This window comes from Hemiscyllium ocellatum, chromosome 1, assembly GCF_020745735.1.
Source record: "Hemiscyllium ocellatum isolate sHemOce1 chromosome 1, sHemOce1.pat.X.cur, whole genome shotgun sequence".
Lineage (NCBI taxonomy): Eukaryota > Metazoa > Chordata > Chondrichthyes > Orectolobiformes > Hemiscylliidae > Hemiscyllium > Hemiscyllium ocellatum.
This window is the reverse complement of record NC_083401.1, coordinates 132,386,945-132,406,805: the sequence shown is the minus strand read 5'-3', so window position 1 is coordinate 132,406,805 and position 19,861 is coordinate 132,386,945. Positions and strand designations below refer to the sequence as shown.

The following is a 19,861-nucleotide window of genomic DNA, read 5'->3' as shown; positions in this document are numbered from 1 at the left end:
GGCTCCCAAAAGATAAAAAGCACTGAACAGTGTAAAGAGTCTGATCCAGAATGTTAAAAAGGATATGGGAAACTTAGAACTTTTAAAAATGACAAATAAATTAACATGGGATGTATAAAGTAATGTGACAGTAATTGTATTGGAGATCATACTCAAGGACTGGTCACAACATATCAGCTAGTTAAACACCAGCCAGTTATTTCATCCAGGTGTCATACTTCTGCCTACACATATGACCTTTCTAAGAGAGATTATAGGTCATCGATATCAGAACGTTACAGTGCAGAAACATCAGGCCATATTTTGTATTTTTGAAGTCAAGGAGCCTCATGTTGCACGCTTACCTACAATCATTCTGACTGCCCCTACATTCCTTTTTTTTACATTAAGAGGACGTTCCACATATCTGACACTAGATTCTCATCACTGCAGCTGCAAAATTGTAGAATGTGCTTCAAATCAGGCAGGTCACTCGGAGCGCAGGATCGTTTGCGGGTTAGGAGGAGTGTTTGCTATGCAGAAAGAGTTTTCACAGAAGTCAGCTGTTGTATTTCACTATTTAAACCTTCAGCAACACAAACAGCCACTTTGACAGCTTATATAAAAGGATACAATATGGCAGGTATTCAGATAGGGTGCCAGAACTCAAGATTGGTAGGAGAGGAAGGATAATTCTGGTCATTCCCCAGGCTGGAATCTGGGAGTGAGTGTTCTCGATTGAAAGAGAAGGTATGGGAAGAGGTGGGGATAGTAGTCAGGTCCCATGACTAGAAAGTGCCTTCTCATTTGGGCTTGGGGAGATTGGTTTGGGTTAGGAATGTCTGGTCACAGTTTTGGGGGGAGTTTGGGGTGGGGGATATTGGGTGAGGGGGTCAGGGAGATGTAGTTGGGATTTCAAATGTTACTAAACCTCCAATCAAATTACCAATGGGTATGGAAATAATACACAAAAACTGAAAACTGCTGAACATATGTCATGCTTAATCTAAGACTAAAAAGACATGCAAACCTTGCAGGGTGCAGATGATACTTCAGTGTGTTTAGCAGAAACAAGAGTCAGGTCATTGCTGGCTCCTTCGCTGAAGCATACAAGAAACAACCCAGAAAATTAAGGTTCTCTACCAACCAGCTCCCTCAATGCAACACCTCCCTCCACTGGCAAGACCTGAAATGCGTGGACCATTTTCTATATAGAGTCATAGGGCCAGAGACACGTACAGCACGGTAACAGACCCTTCAGTCCAACTCATCCATACCAACCAGATATCCTAAATAAATCTAGTCCCATTTGCCAGCACTTGACCTATATCCTTCTAAATCCTTCCTATTCATATACCCATCCAGATACTTTTAAATGTTGTAATTGTACCAGCCTCGAACACTTCATCTGGCAGCTCATTCCATATACATACCACCTTCGGAGTGAAAAAATTGCCCCTTAAGTCCCTTTTATATATTTCCCCTCTCATCCTAAACCTATGCCCTCTAGTTCTGGACTCCCTCATCCCAGGGAAAAGACCTTGTTTATTTATCCTATCCATGCCCCTCATGATTTTATAAAGATGTACAGCATGGAAACAGATCCTTCGGTCCAACCCGTCTATACAGACCAGATATCCGAAACTAATCAGTCCCACTTGCTAGCACCCAGCCCATAGCCCTCCAAACCCTTCCTATTCATATACACATCCAGATGCCATTTTTTAAAATGCTGCTGGCAGTTCATCCCACACACTCACCACCCTCTGTGTGGAAAAGTTGTCCCTTAGGTGTCTTTTATATCTTTTCACTCTAGTTCTAGACTCGCCCACCCCAGGGAAAAGACCTTGTCTATTTATGCTATCCATGCCCCTCATGATTTTATAAACCTCTAATAAGGTCACCTTCAGCCCCAACCTATTCAGCCTCACCTTCAGCTCAAATCCTCCAACCCTAGCAATATCCGTGTATATCTTTTCTGAACCCTTTCATGTTTCACAACAAGAGGCAGAAGGCGGTTTATTGTTAGGATGAGATGTGAAGGATCAGTTAGGGCACTTGAGAGTTACAAGATAGCCAGGAAAGACCTAAAGAGAGACCTAAGACGAGCGATGAGAGGCCATGAGAAATTGTCAATGAATAGGATCAGGGAAAACCCTAGAGCTTTCTATCAGTATGTAAGGGATAAAAGAATGACTAGAGTAAGGATTAGGGCCAATCAAGGATTGTAGTTTGAAGTTGTACGTGGAGTCGGAGGCGATAGGGAATGCGCTAAATGAATATTTTTTGTCTTTTTTCAGTATGAAAACTGACAATGTCGTCAAGGAGAATATTAAGAAACAGTTTACTAGACTAGATGGGATTGAGGTTCACAAGGAGGTCGCGTTAGAAATTCTGGAAAGTGCGAAAATAGATAAATCCTCTGGGCCAGATGGGATTTATCCTAGGATTCTCTAGGAAGCCAGGGAGGAGACTGCCGAGCCTTTGACTTTGATCTTTATGTCATCATTGTCTACAGGAGTAGTGCCAGAAGACTGAAGGATAACAAATGCTGTTCCCTTGTTCAAGAAGGGGAGTAGAGACGACCCTAGTAATTGTAGACGAGTGAGCCTTACTTCAGTTGTGGGTAAAGTGTTGAAAAAAGGTTATAACAGATAGGATTTATAATCATCTCGACAGGATTTATAATCATCTCGACAGGATTTATAATCATCTCGACAGGATTTATAATCATCTCGACAGGATTTATAATCAAATCAACTTATTCCTATCTGTTATAACCTTTTTCAACACTTTACCCACAATCCAAGTAAGGCTCACGGGTCTACAATTACCAGGGTTGTCTCTACTCCCCTTCTTGAACAAGGGAAGAGCATTTGTTATCCTCCCGTCTTCTGGAACTACTCCTGTAGACAGTTTTGTGAAGGATAGATCGTGCCTCACAAACCTGATTGAGTTCTTTGAGATGGTGACCAAACAGGCGGATGAAGGTAAAGTAGTTGATGTATTGTATATGGATTTCAGTAAGGCATTTGATAAGTTTCTCCATGGTAGGCTCCTGCACAAATTTCCTGAGGCATGGGATTGAAGGCAATTTAGCCTTTGGATCAGAAATTGGCTAGCTGAAAGATGGAGTGGTGGTTGATGGGAAATATTCATCTTGGGGAGTTCAGTTACTAGTGTGTACTGCATGGATCTTTTTCAGACCCACTGCTGTTTGTCATTTTTATAAATGACCTGGATGAGCATGTAGAAGGATGAGTTAGTAAATTTGCAGATGAGAAAAAGGTCAGTACCTTAGTTTAGATTAGATTCCCTACAGTGTGGATACAGGCCCTCCGACCCTCCGAAGAGTCATATCCATTTCCCTCTGACTAATGCACCTAACACTATGGGCATTTTAGAATGACCAATTAACCTGACCAGCATATCTTTGGTGTGTGGGAGGAAACCAGAGTGCCCAGAGGAAACCAACGCAGACACAGGGAGAACGTGCAAACTCCACACAGTCACCCAAGGTGGGAATTGAACTCAGGTCCCTGGCGATGTAAGGCAGCAGTGCTAACCACTGTGCCACCCAAACAGCTGTGGATTATGCTGAAGAATGTTGTAGGTTACAGAGAGACATAGATAAGTTGCAGAGCTGGGCTGAGAGTTGGCAAATGAAGTTTAATGGAAAAAAAGTGGGAGGTGATTCACTTTGGAAGGAGTAACAGGATTGCAGAGTACTGGGCAAATGGTAAGATTCTTGGTAGTGTAAATGAGCAGAGACAGCTCAGTTCCATATACAGGGATCCTTAGAAGTTGCCACCCAGGTTGATAGGGCTGTCAAGGCGGCAAATAGTGCGTTAGGTTTTATTAGTAGAGGGACTGAGTTTCGGAAACATGAGGTCTTCCTCCCACAGTCTAAAGATGTGCAGGTCAGGTGAATTGGCCATGCTAAAATTGCCCATTGTGTTAGGTGCATTAGTAAGAGGGAAATGGGTCTGGGTTTGTTGGGCCGAAGGGCCTGTTTCCATACTATAGGGAATCTAATCTAATCTCATGTCTCTATTAAATCATCTCTCAACTTCCTTCTCTCGAATGAAAACAGCCTTGTCCCTCAACCTTTCCTTGTAAGACCTTCCCTCCATACCAGGCAACATCCAAGTAAATCTCCTCTGAACCCTTTCCAAGGCTTCCACATCCTTTCTATAATCTGGTGACCAGAACTGCATGCAATACTCCAAGTGCAGCCGCACCAGAGTTTTGTACAGCTGCAGCACCCAGAGGAAACCCACGCAGACGTGGGGAGAAAGTGCAAACTGGACACAAACAGTCACCCAAGGTTAGAATCGAACCTGTGTCACTGGTGTGGTGAGGCAGCAGAGCTAACCACTGAGCCACCATGCCACCCTATACAAGATAATCAGAGGATTAGATTGCAATGACAGTGAGAGCCTTTTTCTCAGGGTGGCGATGACTAGCATGAGGGACATAGCTTCAGGACAGATGTCAGAGGTGGTTTCCTTACTCAAAGAGTAGTAGGGACATGAAACGCACTGCTGCAACAATTGGAGACTCGCCAACTTTAATGACATTTAAATGGTCATTGGATAGCCATTTGGACAAGAATGAAAGAGATTAGTTTCACAGGGTGGCACAACATTGAGGGCCAAAGGGCCTGTACTGTGCTGTAATGTTCGATGTAATATCCTTCTGACAGGAAGGAGACCAGAATTGCACGCAATAGTCCAAAAGTGGCCTAACCAAAGTCTTGTACAACTGCAACATGACCTCCCAACTCCTTTACTCAATATTTTAGCATCTTGACAAATACTGACGCAGATGATAAAATTCATCGCTTTTCCCTCAGTCAGGTAAGGCTGAATTGGCAAATTTCAGGAGCAGTGTACTTGAGGACTAAAATCTCAAACTTAAGAGTAAGAACTTAGTTCAGTGGGGTAGTGGTGTTCTGTGCTCAGAAGTGCTTCAGAGACTTGGACAAATGAGAGCACATGCTTCAAAGCACTGGATAAGTTCCACATCTTTTCAGTCAGTGCAGTTCAGATCATATCAGCTGCATATAAAAAAAGCCACTGCCCTGCTCCCGCCACTAAAGGAAAAGATAAAATACTATTTTCACTTTCCAAAATAAATTCACTCAATAATAATCTAATCTAATTACAATCTGAATGAACCTCCCCATTGATTGTCGGTGTCTCAGGTTGTTTGGCAGCAATTAAGAATCATCTCATTGTGCTAGTGTAAACTTCAACTGTTCACACATTGAAAGCAGCAGCAACAACTTTGACTGGAATAAACTGTAAGGGACAAGGTCAAACTTAGACAGGAATTGAAAGCTATAAACCCTGTCTGGTAGAAGGAGGAATCAAAGCTATATAAACAAAACTGTTTTAACAGTGCCTTGATAAATGGCTGCCTCTGCCACAAGGACAAATGATTGCAGTGAAGAATTTAAGGAGTTAATCACAGGAAAGTTGCACCTTCAAACAGACAAGCCAATACTAAATGTAATAAGAAATAAACAAGCTACTTCTGATAAAAAGGCAAGACGTAGATGTAATGGTTCCAGAAGAGGAGTTAATATTGTGGATGAAAAAATCTCAAAGGATCACCAGTTTATGCCACATCTCAGACTTGAAAGTGAGCAAATTATAAGAATAAGAATTCAAGTCCAGGATTCCTCAGAGCAGAACAACACTGCACAATGATTGAACCCTGAATAAACAGAAACAGAGTTAACTTGCAGCACTAATCAGGTCACAGCCAAGCTGGGTTGTGAAACTTGCTGACTTGAGGGGTCTTATTTTGGTTGCTACAAGCAATAAAGTTTAAATAATTGTTTCAATATTCAATTGAGAGATTTCTTAATAAGTAGCCAAATTACAGGTAGCTTGTGGTAATTTACCCACAACACCACTCAAAAAGGTACTTACACTGGAATCATTACTAAGGCATCATTACTAAGGCCAGAAATTATTGCCCATTCATAACTGACTTCAAGTAGTTGCACGTAAACTTTCTCCTTGGATTGCTGTTCTCCCTGTTATAAAGATATTCCATCAATGCTGTTAAGGTTGCGTATTCTAGAATTTTGATTCACATTCACGTTATTTCTTTAATCACTGAAATTTGGAAACTTGCAAGTGATGATCTTCCCACTGCATGCTGCCACAGTTCAGAGAAGTTGCATGGGTCATGTGTTTGAAAGAAGGTGTTGAAGCCTCAGCAAGCTGGGCAGTGCATTTTGCAGTTACTGCTGCAGTGTGCCTGTGGTAGATAGAATAACTATTTGAAGTACCGGATCAAGTTTCTAGTGTGTTTATTGGAAAGCCATCCCATAAATACAGAAACTTCTGTTTTTTGTGATGGGTTTAAAAATCAAGTTTCTCAGTGAGATATCGTACAACTTCTGAAAATGGTAGTACAACTCAGGAAACAACTTTCTGAATTCCACCCTAAACTAGGGTATGTAGTCATTGAAGGTGTTTGTCCAACTTAGTCCAAATACACACATCATTGTCTGTTAGTTGTACAATAAAATCTAAGCCAATATATCTAGGCCTAGTCAGTAATTAATCAGGTTCAGCAGAGCTGCTTTTGTGGCTTATGCCTCAAATTAGAAGTTCAAGATTTGATTTGCTAGTTGAAGAACTTTATTATTTTCATCAATTTGTGCAAATGAACATTATAAGTTTCAATGTTACTGTATCCCATTTGCCCCTATATTGCTTCTCCTCATTAGTCCTTTCAAAATTAATGACTTCAAACCTTTCTTTGCATGAAACATAATAAAAATTGTGGCTATTTCAGAAGTCAATATTCTCCTGAAGTTTTCTATTTTCATTGCGATTCACTACATTTTCAAGCTTTGCACCACAAAACTGAAACGTTGCCTTCCACAGCAACTAAAAAGATCATTAGGCTATTCTTTAGGGGAAATCAGTGTGTATGCTCCTCCAGCCTGATATAATTTTACCACAACTGGCCATGCTAACTTGCCCAGAGTGTTCAGGGATGTGTAGGTTAGGCGCATTAGTCAGGGGTATATGTAGAGTAATGGGGAATGGGTTGGGTGGGTCACTCTTCAAAGGGTTGGTGCAGACTTGTTGGGCTGAAGGGTCTGTTTCCACACTAGGGATTCTTCTATGATCATCATCTTCCTATCTCTTAGCCAAATTCGTAATCACATTACCACTGGTCCTTAAATTTCATAGGCTATCATTTTCCTAATGCCCATTATGTGCAAATTTAAGAAAATATGTTTAGGATGTGCAGAAACCAACATTAATTACAATACATTCAGTAATGTTTTAGATTTATTAAATCTAAGAAACCTTGCACAATTATTTTTTAATTACTCACTTGTGGAATAGGAGCATCACTAGCTGGGCCAGCCTTTGTTGCTCATCCCAATTTGCCTTGAGAAGGTGGCAGCGAGTTACCTTCTTGGAACTGCTACTGTGCATGCACTGTAGGTTGACCCACAATGCTCGGGGGGGGGGGGGGGGGGGGGTGAGAGAGAGACAATTCAAGGATGTCAACCCAGATACAGTACAAGAATGGCAATATATTTTCAAGTCAGGATGCTGAGTGGCTTGGGAGAAGAATTTGCAAGGAGTGGTAATCCCACGTATCTGCTGCCTTTGTCCTAGATGGAAGTGGGTATCGGTTTGGAAGATGCTAAGGATCTTCGGTGAACATCTGCAGTGTATCTTATAACAGTATACACTGCTGCATGTTAGAGATGGAGGGTATAAATGTTTATGAATATGGTGCCCATCAAGCGAGCTACGCTTTGTCCTGGGTGGTGTCAAGCTCGAGTGTTGTTGGAGCTGCACCCATCCAGGCAAGTGGACAGCATTCTATCATGCTCCTGACATGTGCCTTGTAGATGATGGATAGAGTTGGGGGGGGGGGGGGGGGGGTCAAGTGGTGAGTTATTCACCACAGTATTCCTAGCTACTGGTCTCTCTTGTAGGCACTGTTTTTGTGATAAGTTCAGTTGATTTTCCAGTCAATAGTAACCCCAATGATGTTGATTGTGGGGGAATTCAGTGATGGTAACAGCACTGAATGTCACGAGGTGGTGGTTATATGGTCTCTTATTAGCAATGGTCATAGCCACACGTTAGTGTAGTGCAAGTGTTATTTGTCACTTGTCAGTCCAAGCCTGGGTACTGTCCAGATCTTGTTACATTTGGAAATTAAGCATCTTCAGTATCTGAGGAGTCACGAGTGGTGCTGAACAGTGCGCAATCATTGGCAAACAGGTCATGATGAAGCAGCTGAAGATGCTTAAGCCCAGGTCACTACCAAAAGAGCTCCTGCAGAGATGCCCAGGAGCTGAGATGACAGACTTCCAACAACCATAATCATCTTCTTAACTGCCAGATTTTCTTGTTCTACTAAATTCATTCACGGGATGTAGATGTCACTGACCAGTTTCTTCTTCACTTCCCTAATTGCTCAGAGGACAGTTAAGAATAAACCACATTGGGCACCTAGGCAAGACAAGGTAAGGATGGCAGATTTCCTTCCCTAAAAAGGTATTCACGAATAAGATGAGTTTTTCCAACGATTGTTTCCCGGTCATCATTAGACTCTAAATCTCAGATTTTCTTTTATTGAATTCAAATTTCACCATCTGCCACAGCAGGATTTCAATCTGGTTTCCCAGAATTATTTCAATCAGCAGAGAATTTGCCCCCGATACCTACGGATTCTAGCTTTATTATGGATCCTTGATGTGCAGGGATGTCACTCTCACCTCTAGAATTCAGGTCTTTTGTCCATGTTTGAACCACACTATAATGAGGTCAGGAGCTAAGTGGTCCTGGCAGAACCCAAATTAGGCATTATTGAGAAGGTTAATGGTCAGCACTGTTGATGACACCTTCCATCACTTAATTGATGATTGAGGATAGACCGAGGGGATAGTAATCGTGCCGATTTGGTTTGTTCTGCTTTCTGTGTAGAGGACATACCTGGGCAATTTCCACATTGTTAGGTAGATGCTCATGCTGTAACTGCATTGGAAGAGCTTGATGTGTACGTGCTAGTGTTGGACTGGGGTGGACAAGGTCAGAAGTCACACGACACCAAGTTATAGTCCAACAGGTTTATTTGAAATCATAGGTTTTTGGCGCACTGCTCCTTCATCAGGTGCAGTGAAGAGAAGCACACAGGCACAAAATTTATATGCAGAGAGATCAAAAGATCATACAAATGGAGTGAGTGGAGTGACCCCAGGCTGAATAAGTGAATAGCAAATGAAGGGATGGCCTATGATCCAATTGATTGAGGCAGAGAGATAACTACAAAAAATTAAAAATAAGATGGTGTTGGAGCTAAACCAAATGGCTGCAATAACACTCAACCCATTGTACAAGGTATGCCCAGCTTCTGTCATGACACTACAAACTTCTTACAGAAACGTAGCACCAACAGATCAGTGAAACCAGGAGCATTCCGCATCACAATGGACGTTTTGGCCCTCTACACCAGCATCCCTGCAATGGCCTCTGTAGTAACTGACATTAATAACTGTCAACTTTCAGGCGCCATCCTACAATTCCTCCACTTCATCCTCGACCACATCTTCACCTTCAACAACCAGCTCTTCATCAAGACACAACAGCCATGGGGACCAAATATGCACCCCAATACACCAACATTTTCATGTACAGGTTTCAACAAGACTTCTTAGTTGCATTGAACCTCCAACCAGCATTATACACCTGACAGAGACAATATTTTCTTCCTTTGAATTCATAGTGAAGAACGCTGAAACAACTACACACCGATATTAACAAGTTTTGTCCCACCAGACTTACCATGGACTACTCTCTAGAATCAGTATCATTCTTGGAGACACACACTCCATCAAGGACTGACACCTCAATACCTCAGTCTCCCACAAGCTCACAGATAACCTCCCAATGCTGCATTTCTTGAGCGCTACGACACTGGATAAAGCCTCCTGCTTAATTTAAACCAGCAACACCAAAAAGATTTATCCCGTGCAGTAATCTGTGAAAACTCGAGAAGTGAAGAACTACTTAAAGTAAAAATTAATTTTATTTCTGAAGGTATAAAAGAGAATAATTAACTATTTACAATTCCTTCCTCTAACCTATCTTTTACCCTCTCCTTCTATAATACTAGTCTGATAAAACCAACAGCCTCCCCAACTCCTGGATTAAGATTTACCAAAAATTCAAGTTTTCAAAACCAGTCAGCTATCAATCCTTCTCTTCTGTCAGTCATCTTTTTTTCTTAGGGATTTCTGTTTCACAGGTCACTGATCAATAAAATACCTTTAAGAGGGCTATTTTCTGGGCAGTCTCCAGACGCTTGTGGCTTGGCAGTGTTCCCCCCAACTGTTCAATTTTCCCCAGTCTTATACCCTCCAAAGCAACAGATTGTGTCATTGGCTTATTAAGATTGTTAATATACTAAATTCAAACCCAATTGGAGTTTGGTATTTTGAGGTATAATTTAAACTGATTGATCTAATTCGAATCTGTTTTGTTGTTTCCAGGCAACCCAGCTTTTGACCAAGTGTTACATTGTTATCTTATTCAGAACACTTGGTGCTGTCAAGTAGCTCTGGTAGCTATTAAGTCTCGAAAAGGTACAGCACACCCACATCTTCATAACTCTAGCTTCCACCATGTTAAAAGGTAGAATAGGTTAAAGAAGCCATCCCTTATGGACAAGCCCTGCGTATACATATGATCTGCTCAGACATGGAAGAACATAAAGGACACTACAGGATGCCTTCATAAGAATGGGATACGGTGCTCAATTTATCAATTGCAAGTTCTGACATACCATACAGTGAAAATCCGCAACAATCTCTTCAGAAGACAGACAGGATACAACCGATAGAGTACCCTGTGTCATCTAGTACTTCCCCAGAGCAGAGCAACTATGCCATCTTCTTCATACTCTTTAATATGTGTCATTGATCACAACACCAAGATTATCTCACCAAGATTATCCCCACTTCTCGCCTTCAAACAACTGCCAAATCTTAAACAGACAATTGTTCACAACAAACCCCCCAGCCTTCAGGACATCAAACAACACCACACAACCCTGCCACCACAACCTCTGCAGGTCATGCCAGATCATCAACATGGATACTACCATCACATGTGGGAACATCACCTACCATGTATATAGTAGATACTCATATGAACCGGCCAATGTTGTCTACCTCATACGCTGTAGGCAAGAATGCTCCGAGGCATGGTATATCGGCATGGCCGATGCTATGACAACCGATGAATGGACAGTGTACAACTTTTGCCAGACAGGAATGCTCCCTCCCAATTAGGGAGCACTTCAGAAATCAAGGACATTCAGCCTTCGAACTTCAGGTAAGCATCCTCCAAGGCTGCCTTTCAGACACGCAACAATGTAAAATCACTGAGCAGCAACTAACAACCAAGTTCATGAAGACAGCCTCAAACGTGACCTTGGGTTCATGCTGCGCAACATGTAACCCCACCGCACTGTTCTATATCTGTAAAATCTTCCTTACTATCTTGTTTTGATACCATCATTTTGATAACTTATGATGTCTCAAACTTAATTTGTATAGCTGTGGATTACTAGGTACTTTGGCTGGAAACTCAACATGCGACTCTTATACCTAACATGCTATTCCAACCAATTGGTTTGTCTCCAACACTATCTTATTTTTAATTTTTTCTAGGTATCTCACTACTTCAATTAATCGGATCATACATCATCCCCTCACTTGCTATTCAGCTGTTGACAGTTTACGCACACCATGTGACACTTGTGATCACCTGCAGAGAATTTCTATTTTGCCTTTGGACACTCCACTCACACCATCTGTACGATCTTCTGATCTCTCTGCATACATGTGCTGTGCTTCTCTTCGCTTCACCTGAAGGTGCAGCATTCCAAAGGCTTATGATTTCAAATACACCTTTGGACTATAACCTGGTGTCATGTAACCTCTGACCCGGAAGAGGTTTGGCTAAGGGAGCAGCAAATTCTGGAGCACAAGTCTTCAGTAATGTTGCCAAAATGTTGTCAAGGCCCATAGCCTTTGCAGTATCCAGCGTCTCCAACCATTTCTTGATATCACATGGAATGAATCAAATTGGCCAAAAATCGGAATCCCTGACACTGGAGACCACTGCAGGAGGCAGAGATGGATCATCTGAGATTGATTAGATTAGATTAGATTAGATTACTTACATTAGATTAGATGAAACATTGCTATGAATGTTTCATCCTCATCTTTTCCAGCACTGATCTATTGGTTTCTTCCCTCATTGAGAAGCAGATGTTCGTGCAACGTGCTCCCACACTAAATTGTTTAATTATCCACCACCATTCACAATTGGATATAGCAGGATTGCAAAGCTTAGATCTGGTCTGACTGTTGGATAGTTTACCTCTAATCTCAGGAATAATTTTATCCCTGATAGGAAACTGAACGGCCTATCAGCCATATATCCCTGTTCATTTTCAGAACAGGGGTTTAACATTTTAAACTTCATCGTCCTCTGGCATTATTTCCATACCCAAACGTACCACAACCCAGAATGCATCCTAACTGAGATGTGGAGGTACCAGTGTTGGACTGGGGTGGACAAGGTCGGAAGTCAGACAACACCAGGTTATAGTCCAACAGGTTTATTTCAAATTTGAAAGCTTTCAGAGTGCTCCTCCTTTGTCAGGTGAAATCAGCGCTCCGAAAGCTTGTGATTTCAAATAAACTTGTTGGACTATAATCGAGTGTCGTGTGACTTCTGATCACATCTTAACTAGATTAGGTAGTTATTCTACTTTATGCACTAACTACCTTTTAAAGTTTAATCCTCTTTATCCCATAGTCCCTACATCATACTCCAGTATGTGGCACTGACAGAATTCATTATTTAAAAAAGCCAAAAAAAACCCACTAATTTAGTTTATCTACTTTTGCAAGGGGATTTCATTTTTGGCTCTAAAAACACTATCCTTCCTGTGACTATACTTTTAAACAAGTAGCCTCTTTGGTTTTAGGCATGCTATTTTTTAGGTTGATTTTTTTGTAACATGGAATTTGCAACTTCTTAAACAAATTTCACTGACATACTTAACTGTTTATGATAACAATTCAGATTTTTACAATAGAATGGGGGGGGGGGGGGGGGGGGGGGGAATAAATCACCCTTCAGTAGGTTTAAAGCATTTTGCTTGAAATCGACAATCTCCTATTCAAGAAAGAAAGTTAGTGTTTAATCATGTTTCAACCTATAATATAAATCACCCTCCAAAAGTTCCATTGCTTTTTTACAAATATCTCACAGCATGTTATTGTGTCAAATTGGCTACTGTACATGGATTCTTCCCTCTGGTTAAGTTGAACATTAAATCACATGAATTTCATTTTAAAAAGTTTAATAACTACATTTGCTGCTCAGAGGTGAAAGTCGTTACAGACAAGGGAGTCTCAAGTTTTTTCTGACAAAGGAATCAGGTATCCAGTCACTTTTTATGACATGTAATTAGATGTAAATGTTTCAGTGCCATTTCACATGGGGGGAGTTATTAGATATCGAGTGGTGGAAACATTTTTTCCTTTCTTCCTGCTTATTATTATGGCTGGAGAACAACATATTCCTCTGAAATCACCAAAGGAACTCCAGCATTGGGAGTTTGGGAGCACAGGAGCAATGTGCATGGATTAGCAATGCAGAGGCCTCGACTATAGTTCTGGGGACATGGGTACAAATTCTTCTCTAACACCAGATCGAATATAAATTCATTAAATTAAAAGCTGATCATGGGCTCCTGTGGAGCTAGAAGGCCTAGGGTCAAGCCTCACTTGCTGTCTGAACAGGTTAACTAAAAATATCTAAAAGCTAATGTAATATTGACCATGAAATCAATGGGGTTTTTTGCTGCAACCATCAACAATCTGGCTAACTAAGGTCTTTTAAGGAAGGAAAATGCCTTTCTCAGCTGGTTTAGCTTATGATACCAGTCTGACAACAACGTGACACCTCTGAAATAACTTAGCAAGGTACTCAGTGGTATCAAACCGGAATTATGTCTAAAGAAAGGAATGAAACCAGACGAATCACAACGTCAGCCTCTGCACCAGAAACAGCAGCAGCAAGCCAGCCAAGTCAACTTTTCAAAATTGTCCTTACTAATATCTGGCAGCTTGATCTAAAAACAGGAGAGCTGTCCCACAATCAAGCTACACCTGACAGTCCCTTCAGACTATGTCCCAGATGGCATCACCACCTTCCTGGATATGCCCTGTTCCACCTATCTTTCCAGGACAGACCCAGAGATGTCAACAAGATGGCATACAGTTGGAAGGAGTGGTCTTGTTACTCCTCAGAACGTAATATTCACACCCATTAAGTCTCAAAATGGGAAGTAAAATACTACCTTCAAAGCCCCTTGACAATTACATCTCCAACACCCACCCTCCCCTCAGCTAATAAATGAGTACTCCTCCACGTTCAATATTAACTGAGGGTGGAAAGGGCACAGAAGAGACCCGTCACCAAGATTAACTCAGTTGCACCAAAACTGACGAAGCTGACTGAGTTCTAAACGTTGTAGCAGCAGATTGAAGCTGCAGCAAGTGGTTAAAAAAAAACAATAAAGCAAAGCACTCTTATCCTTGTCCAATCTTTATAATGCACCGTGATGGTAGTGGTTGGAGTGACTATTGCACAGTCCTTGTGGAGGCAAAGGCCCATCTCTACATTGAGGATATCCTCCAGATGTTGTGTGACACGAACACTGTGCTAAATGTGATAGGATTTCAAACAAATCTAAGTCAAAACTGGGCATACTTGAGACGCTGTAGGGTATCAATAGCAGAATTGTGTGCAGCCATGATCTGTAGCCTTACAGACCAACATATCTGCCACTGTTCTATTACCACTATGCTGGAGGATCTAACTTTGCACCTAGTATTCTTCATGGAGTAACACCAGACATACCTAACAATGAGATATTGACCTAGTGAAATTACAAAACACTTGTATGTGAAATTGCTGAAGTAACATGTGAGAGACAGAGCTAAGCGATTCCATAACCAACAGATCAAACCTAAGTCCTCCAGTCCTGTCAAACCCCATTGTGAATGGAGGTGGACAATTAATTAAATGAGAGAGTGCCACAAATATCCCTTTCTACAAAGCGTGGCAGTGGGGGAAGATCAACACATTAGCAATGAAGAAAGCTGAAGCATTTGCAATCATCTTGAACCAAAAGTGCTGATAGGATGATCCATTTCATCTTGCTCCTGAGGTATCCAAAATCAATTTCAGCCACTTCAGTTCACTCCATGTGATATTAAAGAATGGCTGAAGGTACTAGATACATCATCCATGGGGCCTTGTCAACATTCCAGTGATAGTACTGAACACATGCTCTAGTGTTAGCTACATAACAATAAGGCTGATCTATCATAGCTACAACACTGCCTAACCATATTGAAAATTCCACAGGCATGCCCTGTCCGCAAAAAGCACAATATATCCAACCCAGGAGAGGAGTTGCTTACCATAGAGTTCCTGGCCTCAAGCCTTGATTTGCAGCCATAGCATTTCAGCAGCAAGGTTCAGTTTAGTTTCTGTTCACTTATAGCTCCCAAGGAGTGGATAGTGGGGAATTCTATAATGGTAATTCCATTGAACATCAGGAAAGATAGTTAAACTCATTGTTGTTGGAGATGCTGACATTGCACGACACTTATGTTGCTTGTATATATCTTGCCAGTTATCAGCCCAAGCCTAGATTATCTATATCTTTCTGCAAATGAGCATGAACTGTCATTTCTGAGGGACTGACAATTGTGCAGTCAGTAGCTCGCATTCACATTTGTGACCATCTGATGGAGGGAACAGTATGTGAAGACAGAGAAAACCAGTAACACCAGCCTATTAATATGGGGACCAGCATGGAAAGTGGGGTGATCAGCAGTTTAGTGTGAATAGAGTTAAGCATTCAGGAAGTGAGTCTCAATTCCCAACACAGTTACACTAAAACCAGCTAGGCTTTCTCTTAGCTGAAGGTTTCCAAATGTGCACATCTTGATAACGTACACCGAAAAAAATAAACACACACTCTGAAAAGCACTGCACCATGTAGCTAAATTTTTAAAACATAGTTCAATAAGGGCACATTTCCTCTATTTTGGGGACAGCTAATTATTTACATAGTTAAGATTTAAAGGGCATATACAGTACTATTTTTGTGGTGCATAAATGCTACCTACCATGCCAGTACTGTAATTAAATATGCTAAAATACAGCAATTAAAAGAGGCTGTTATTTACAGCCAATTAAATATTTAAGTGTTTACCTAACCCTCACATTAAGGCACAGGAATTGTGCTTCAAGCTTTAAACTACCCAGAAACTTCCCTTCAACTCTTTGCTGTTAAATTTCTAATCATTATTACAGAATTGACTGGAAAAACAAACTAGTTGATCATAAAAATGTCAATATCAATATTCTTTTTTAGTTCCCAGTAATGCTGTCAGCAGAGATAGAAGAAATGTTGCAATTGTAAAGGGCCATTTTTCCAATTAAATCTTAGATGCTCAAGGGACAGAAGCATTATTTTTGATGGCTCTGTAACCTGGGTCTCAACTGAGCTCTAAGACAGTGCATTCTACCTTGGTCACGGTTGGAAGGAAACTGACAATCAACTTGAGAGCTCAAGTGGTATGGATCAATCTAAAAATATCTAGTGAGAGGGTACGAGTACAAACACAAATCATGAAGTATGGGACATGTAGAGCATCCAATAATTGAGGAACTGATATTTTGCACGGTGAACATTCCAAACAGGAAGAGAAACTGAAATATAATTGCAATGTGCAATGGGTATACTTCGCCACTGAATCTCTGTGAACATTAGATACTAAAAGATATTGATACTAAAAAATATTACATTGAGCCCTGCAGTATCTGTTCATTTCCATTCCTGAATAAGCAATTTTTATAATCTGAGCTGACAGCACAATGGGTCAGTGGTTGTCACTGCTGTCTCAGCTCCAGGCACCCGGGTTCAATTCCAATCTTGGGCAACTGTCTGTGTGGAGTTTGCACATTCTCCCTGTGTCTGCGTGGGTTTCCTCCGGCTGCTCTGGTTTCCCCTCACAATCCAAAGATGTGCAGGTTAGGTGAACTGGCCATGTTAAATTGTCCACGCTGTCCAGGGAAGTGTAGGTTAGGGGTATGATTTAGGGGTAAATGTAAGGGAATGGGTGTGGACTTGTTGGGCCAAAAGGTCTGTTTCTACAGTAGGGGTTTAATTCTGGTGGTATTATTAGATAAGTCAGATCCCAAGCTGAAATCTGGTTTTGTAAGTCATTTTGCTTACTTAGTTTTAAACGAGATAGTCTTTACTGACCCACAATCACAGAATGTTGGTGATTTGGTTTCAATAATAAAACACAAACCAAAAAAAATTAGAATAAATCTAATTATTTACATATAATACAAGGTTAAAGATTTCAAAACAAATTATTAATTCCACAGTATTCACAGAAAATTCCATCCTGTCACATTCACAAGGTTTGATTTAGCTGTGGATTAAATTTTCCAGTTTAAAGAACCTGACTGCCTTTTCCTTAAACTTTCATGTAACTGAGCACAGACTTTCACAGCTAGAAATAATTCCGTCATTGTTTTTAACCAGAGTCATAGAGTCAGAAAAGTACAGCACGGAAACATACCCTTTGGTTCAACTCGTCTATATCCCAACCCAATCTAGTCCCTAACAGCATCCCTCCAAACCCATCCTATTCATACACCCATCTGGATGCTTTTTAGATGTGGCAATTACACTAGCCTCTACCACTTTCTCTGGCAGCTCATTCCATATACGCACCTCCTTCTACGTGAAGAAGTTGCCTCTTAGGTCTCTTCTCTATCTTTCCCCTCTCACCTTAAACCTAAATCTGGAACTTACAAACTAAACTCCTTACATTGAGCAAACCTGTTTTTAAACTGTTTTCAACTATCACCCATCTGGAGCAAATGTATCTCACATGCAGCTTCAGTCAAACAACCCAAAAAGGCTTTTTATAAACTTTGGGTGTTTCCCAAGCTAAAAAAACAAAATGGAATCTTGTAACCAAAGCCTAATGCCCAAGATTGGTTTATTTTGATTACTCAAAAACTCTCCCAATGCAAATAAAACCCCATTACTTACCTCAGCATACAGTGAGCATTACTTAGAGACCACAAACTATATTAAATGGTACATAGGCATGCCTAACAGAATCAAAAAGTTAAAGGAACTAATTACATTGATGAACACAAACAAGCAACAATATAAAATTTCACTGTTATTCATCTTTATTTCATTTCTGTCTCAGTTTTAATTTTTGAAGACCAATTTTTTTCGTTGTGTAAAGTTTAAGGTTTTCTTTAGTGACCAGCTTTCACTATCCCAGTGCTAGCTGAATGCCTGCACTCACCCGGTTGAAAACTGGCAGCATCATGTACAGCTTTTCCTCCTGTTCCTTCTGGGTCATGTGCCTTGGTGAATGACACAGTTCCATGAAGAGACGGCGTAAGTGCATAAGGCCAAGTGCATTATCCTGAGGACTACATTCTTCCTGCCGTGGACGGCCCATGATCCTTTTCACCATGTTCATTTTTCCCAATTTCCTGAAAACACGATCAATCCTGTTAAATAACAGTTTTAGTGTTAATGCAGCTAACTGAGATCAGGTATTTTTATATCCAGCTCTAACTGCATATTAATCTCTGTATATTCAACAAAATTATTAATAATTATTAATAAAAGAGTCACTAATAATTTTATTAAAAATTCTGAAATAGATCTTTCTGTACAAGACTTAAGATATTTCTGAACTTGCAACATTAATTGAATAGCAAAAGGCAGTTGACAACATTTGCCACTGATGTGTAAGAACATCTCAGCATTCTTGGGAGGTTCAAAGTATTTACTACAGGATCAGTACATACCACAGACACAGACCATTCAAGCTTGAATACTGGATTTCAAATAGGGTACGGATAGTAGAATAGGTGTTTAGTTCCAGGTTTTTTGGACAATTTAATAAGGTGCTTGCCACCAAATCACATCTTACCAAATAAATGACATATTGCAAAATATTAAACCCTCAAATTCCATTTTATACAAATAAAAAGCTTATATCTCTCTGTCCCCTCTCTTTAGATCACCAACCAGAATAACTGAACAGTTATATCCAACAAGACTAAAAATACTTAAGATACAGGTTTCATTTATATCAGAAATAGCAAATACAAAACTTAATAGCACTATTAAAGAAAATTTGAGAAAGCTTAGTTATGCCGTTTCAATTAAAAAAACTACTTTGCAACATACTCATTAGACTGCTTCCTCTCAATGCAAAATTAATACAAAATCATCAATTAAAACATGATCTTGAACAGGATTACAAAAAATAACAACTTCATTCTGACCCTGCTCCCACCAAACAACGGATCACAGAACTTCAATTCCCAGCTCGCAAGATAAATAATATTAACAGTTTTTTTTTTCAGGCGCTGTCACACCCTCCTTCAACCTGTCACCACACTCATTCCAATTTTTACAGTAAAGTTTTATCATTAAGTATTATTTCTCAGAATAACAAATCATTTTCAGAGTTACTGAAAGGCAAGTTAACAGCAACAAATTGACTGAAGTCATGGACATACCACATGTTCCAGACAACTGCAGGAAGTGTCACCAGCTACATAGCCTTGAATTCCAGATTTCAGAAGTTAAGCAGGGGCTTGAATTACTGGTCTGCATCATGAGACAAAGAACTACACAGACAGCATGTATTAGGAGGTAGTCACATTAGATATTA

At 40.5% G+C, this 19,861-nt stretch overlaps 1 protein-coding gene across 6 annotated transcripts in view; it reads right to left on the bottom strand.

Annotated features, from left to right (window-relative positions):
• Nucleotides 1-19,861, bottom strand: part of wdfy3 (WD repeat and FYVE domain containing 3) — a 400,898-nt gene that overhangs the window by 308,459 nt on the left and 72,578 nt on the right. For 5 of the 6 annotated variants that reach the window (XM_060826089.1, XM_060826126.1, XM_060826116.1 and 2 more), the window contains exon 2: nt 18,473-18,683. In XM_060826089.1, coding sequence (XP_060682072.1) covers nt 18,473-18,652 — 180 coding nt within the window. In that variant the 5' untranslated portion in view covers nt 18,653-18,683. The remainder of the gene's footprint in view (nt 1-18,472; nt 18,684-19,861) is intronic. The other variant, XM_060826108.1, reaches the window with a different exon arrangement.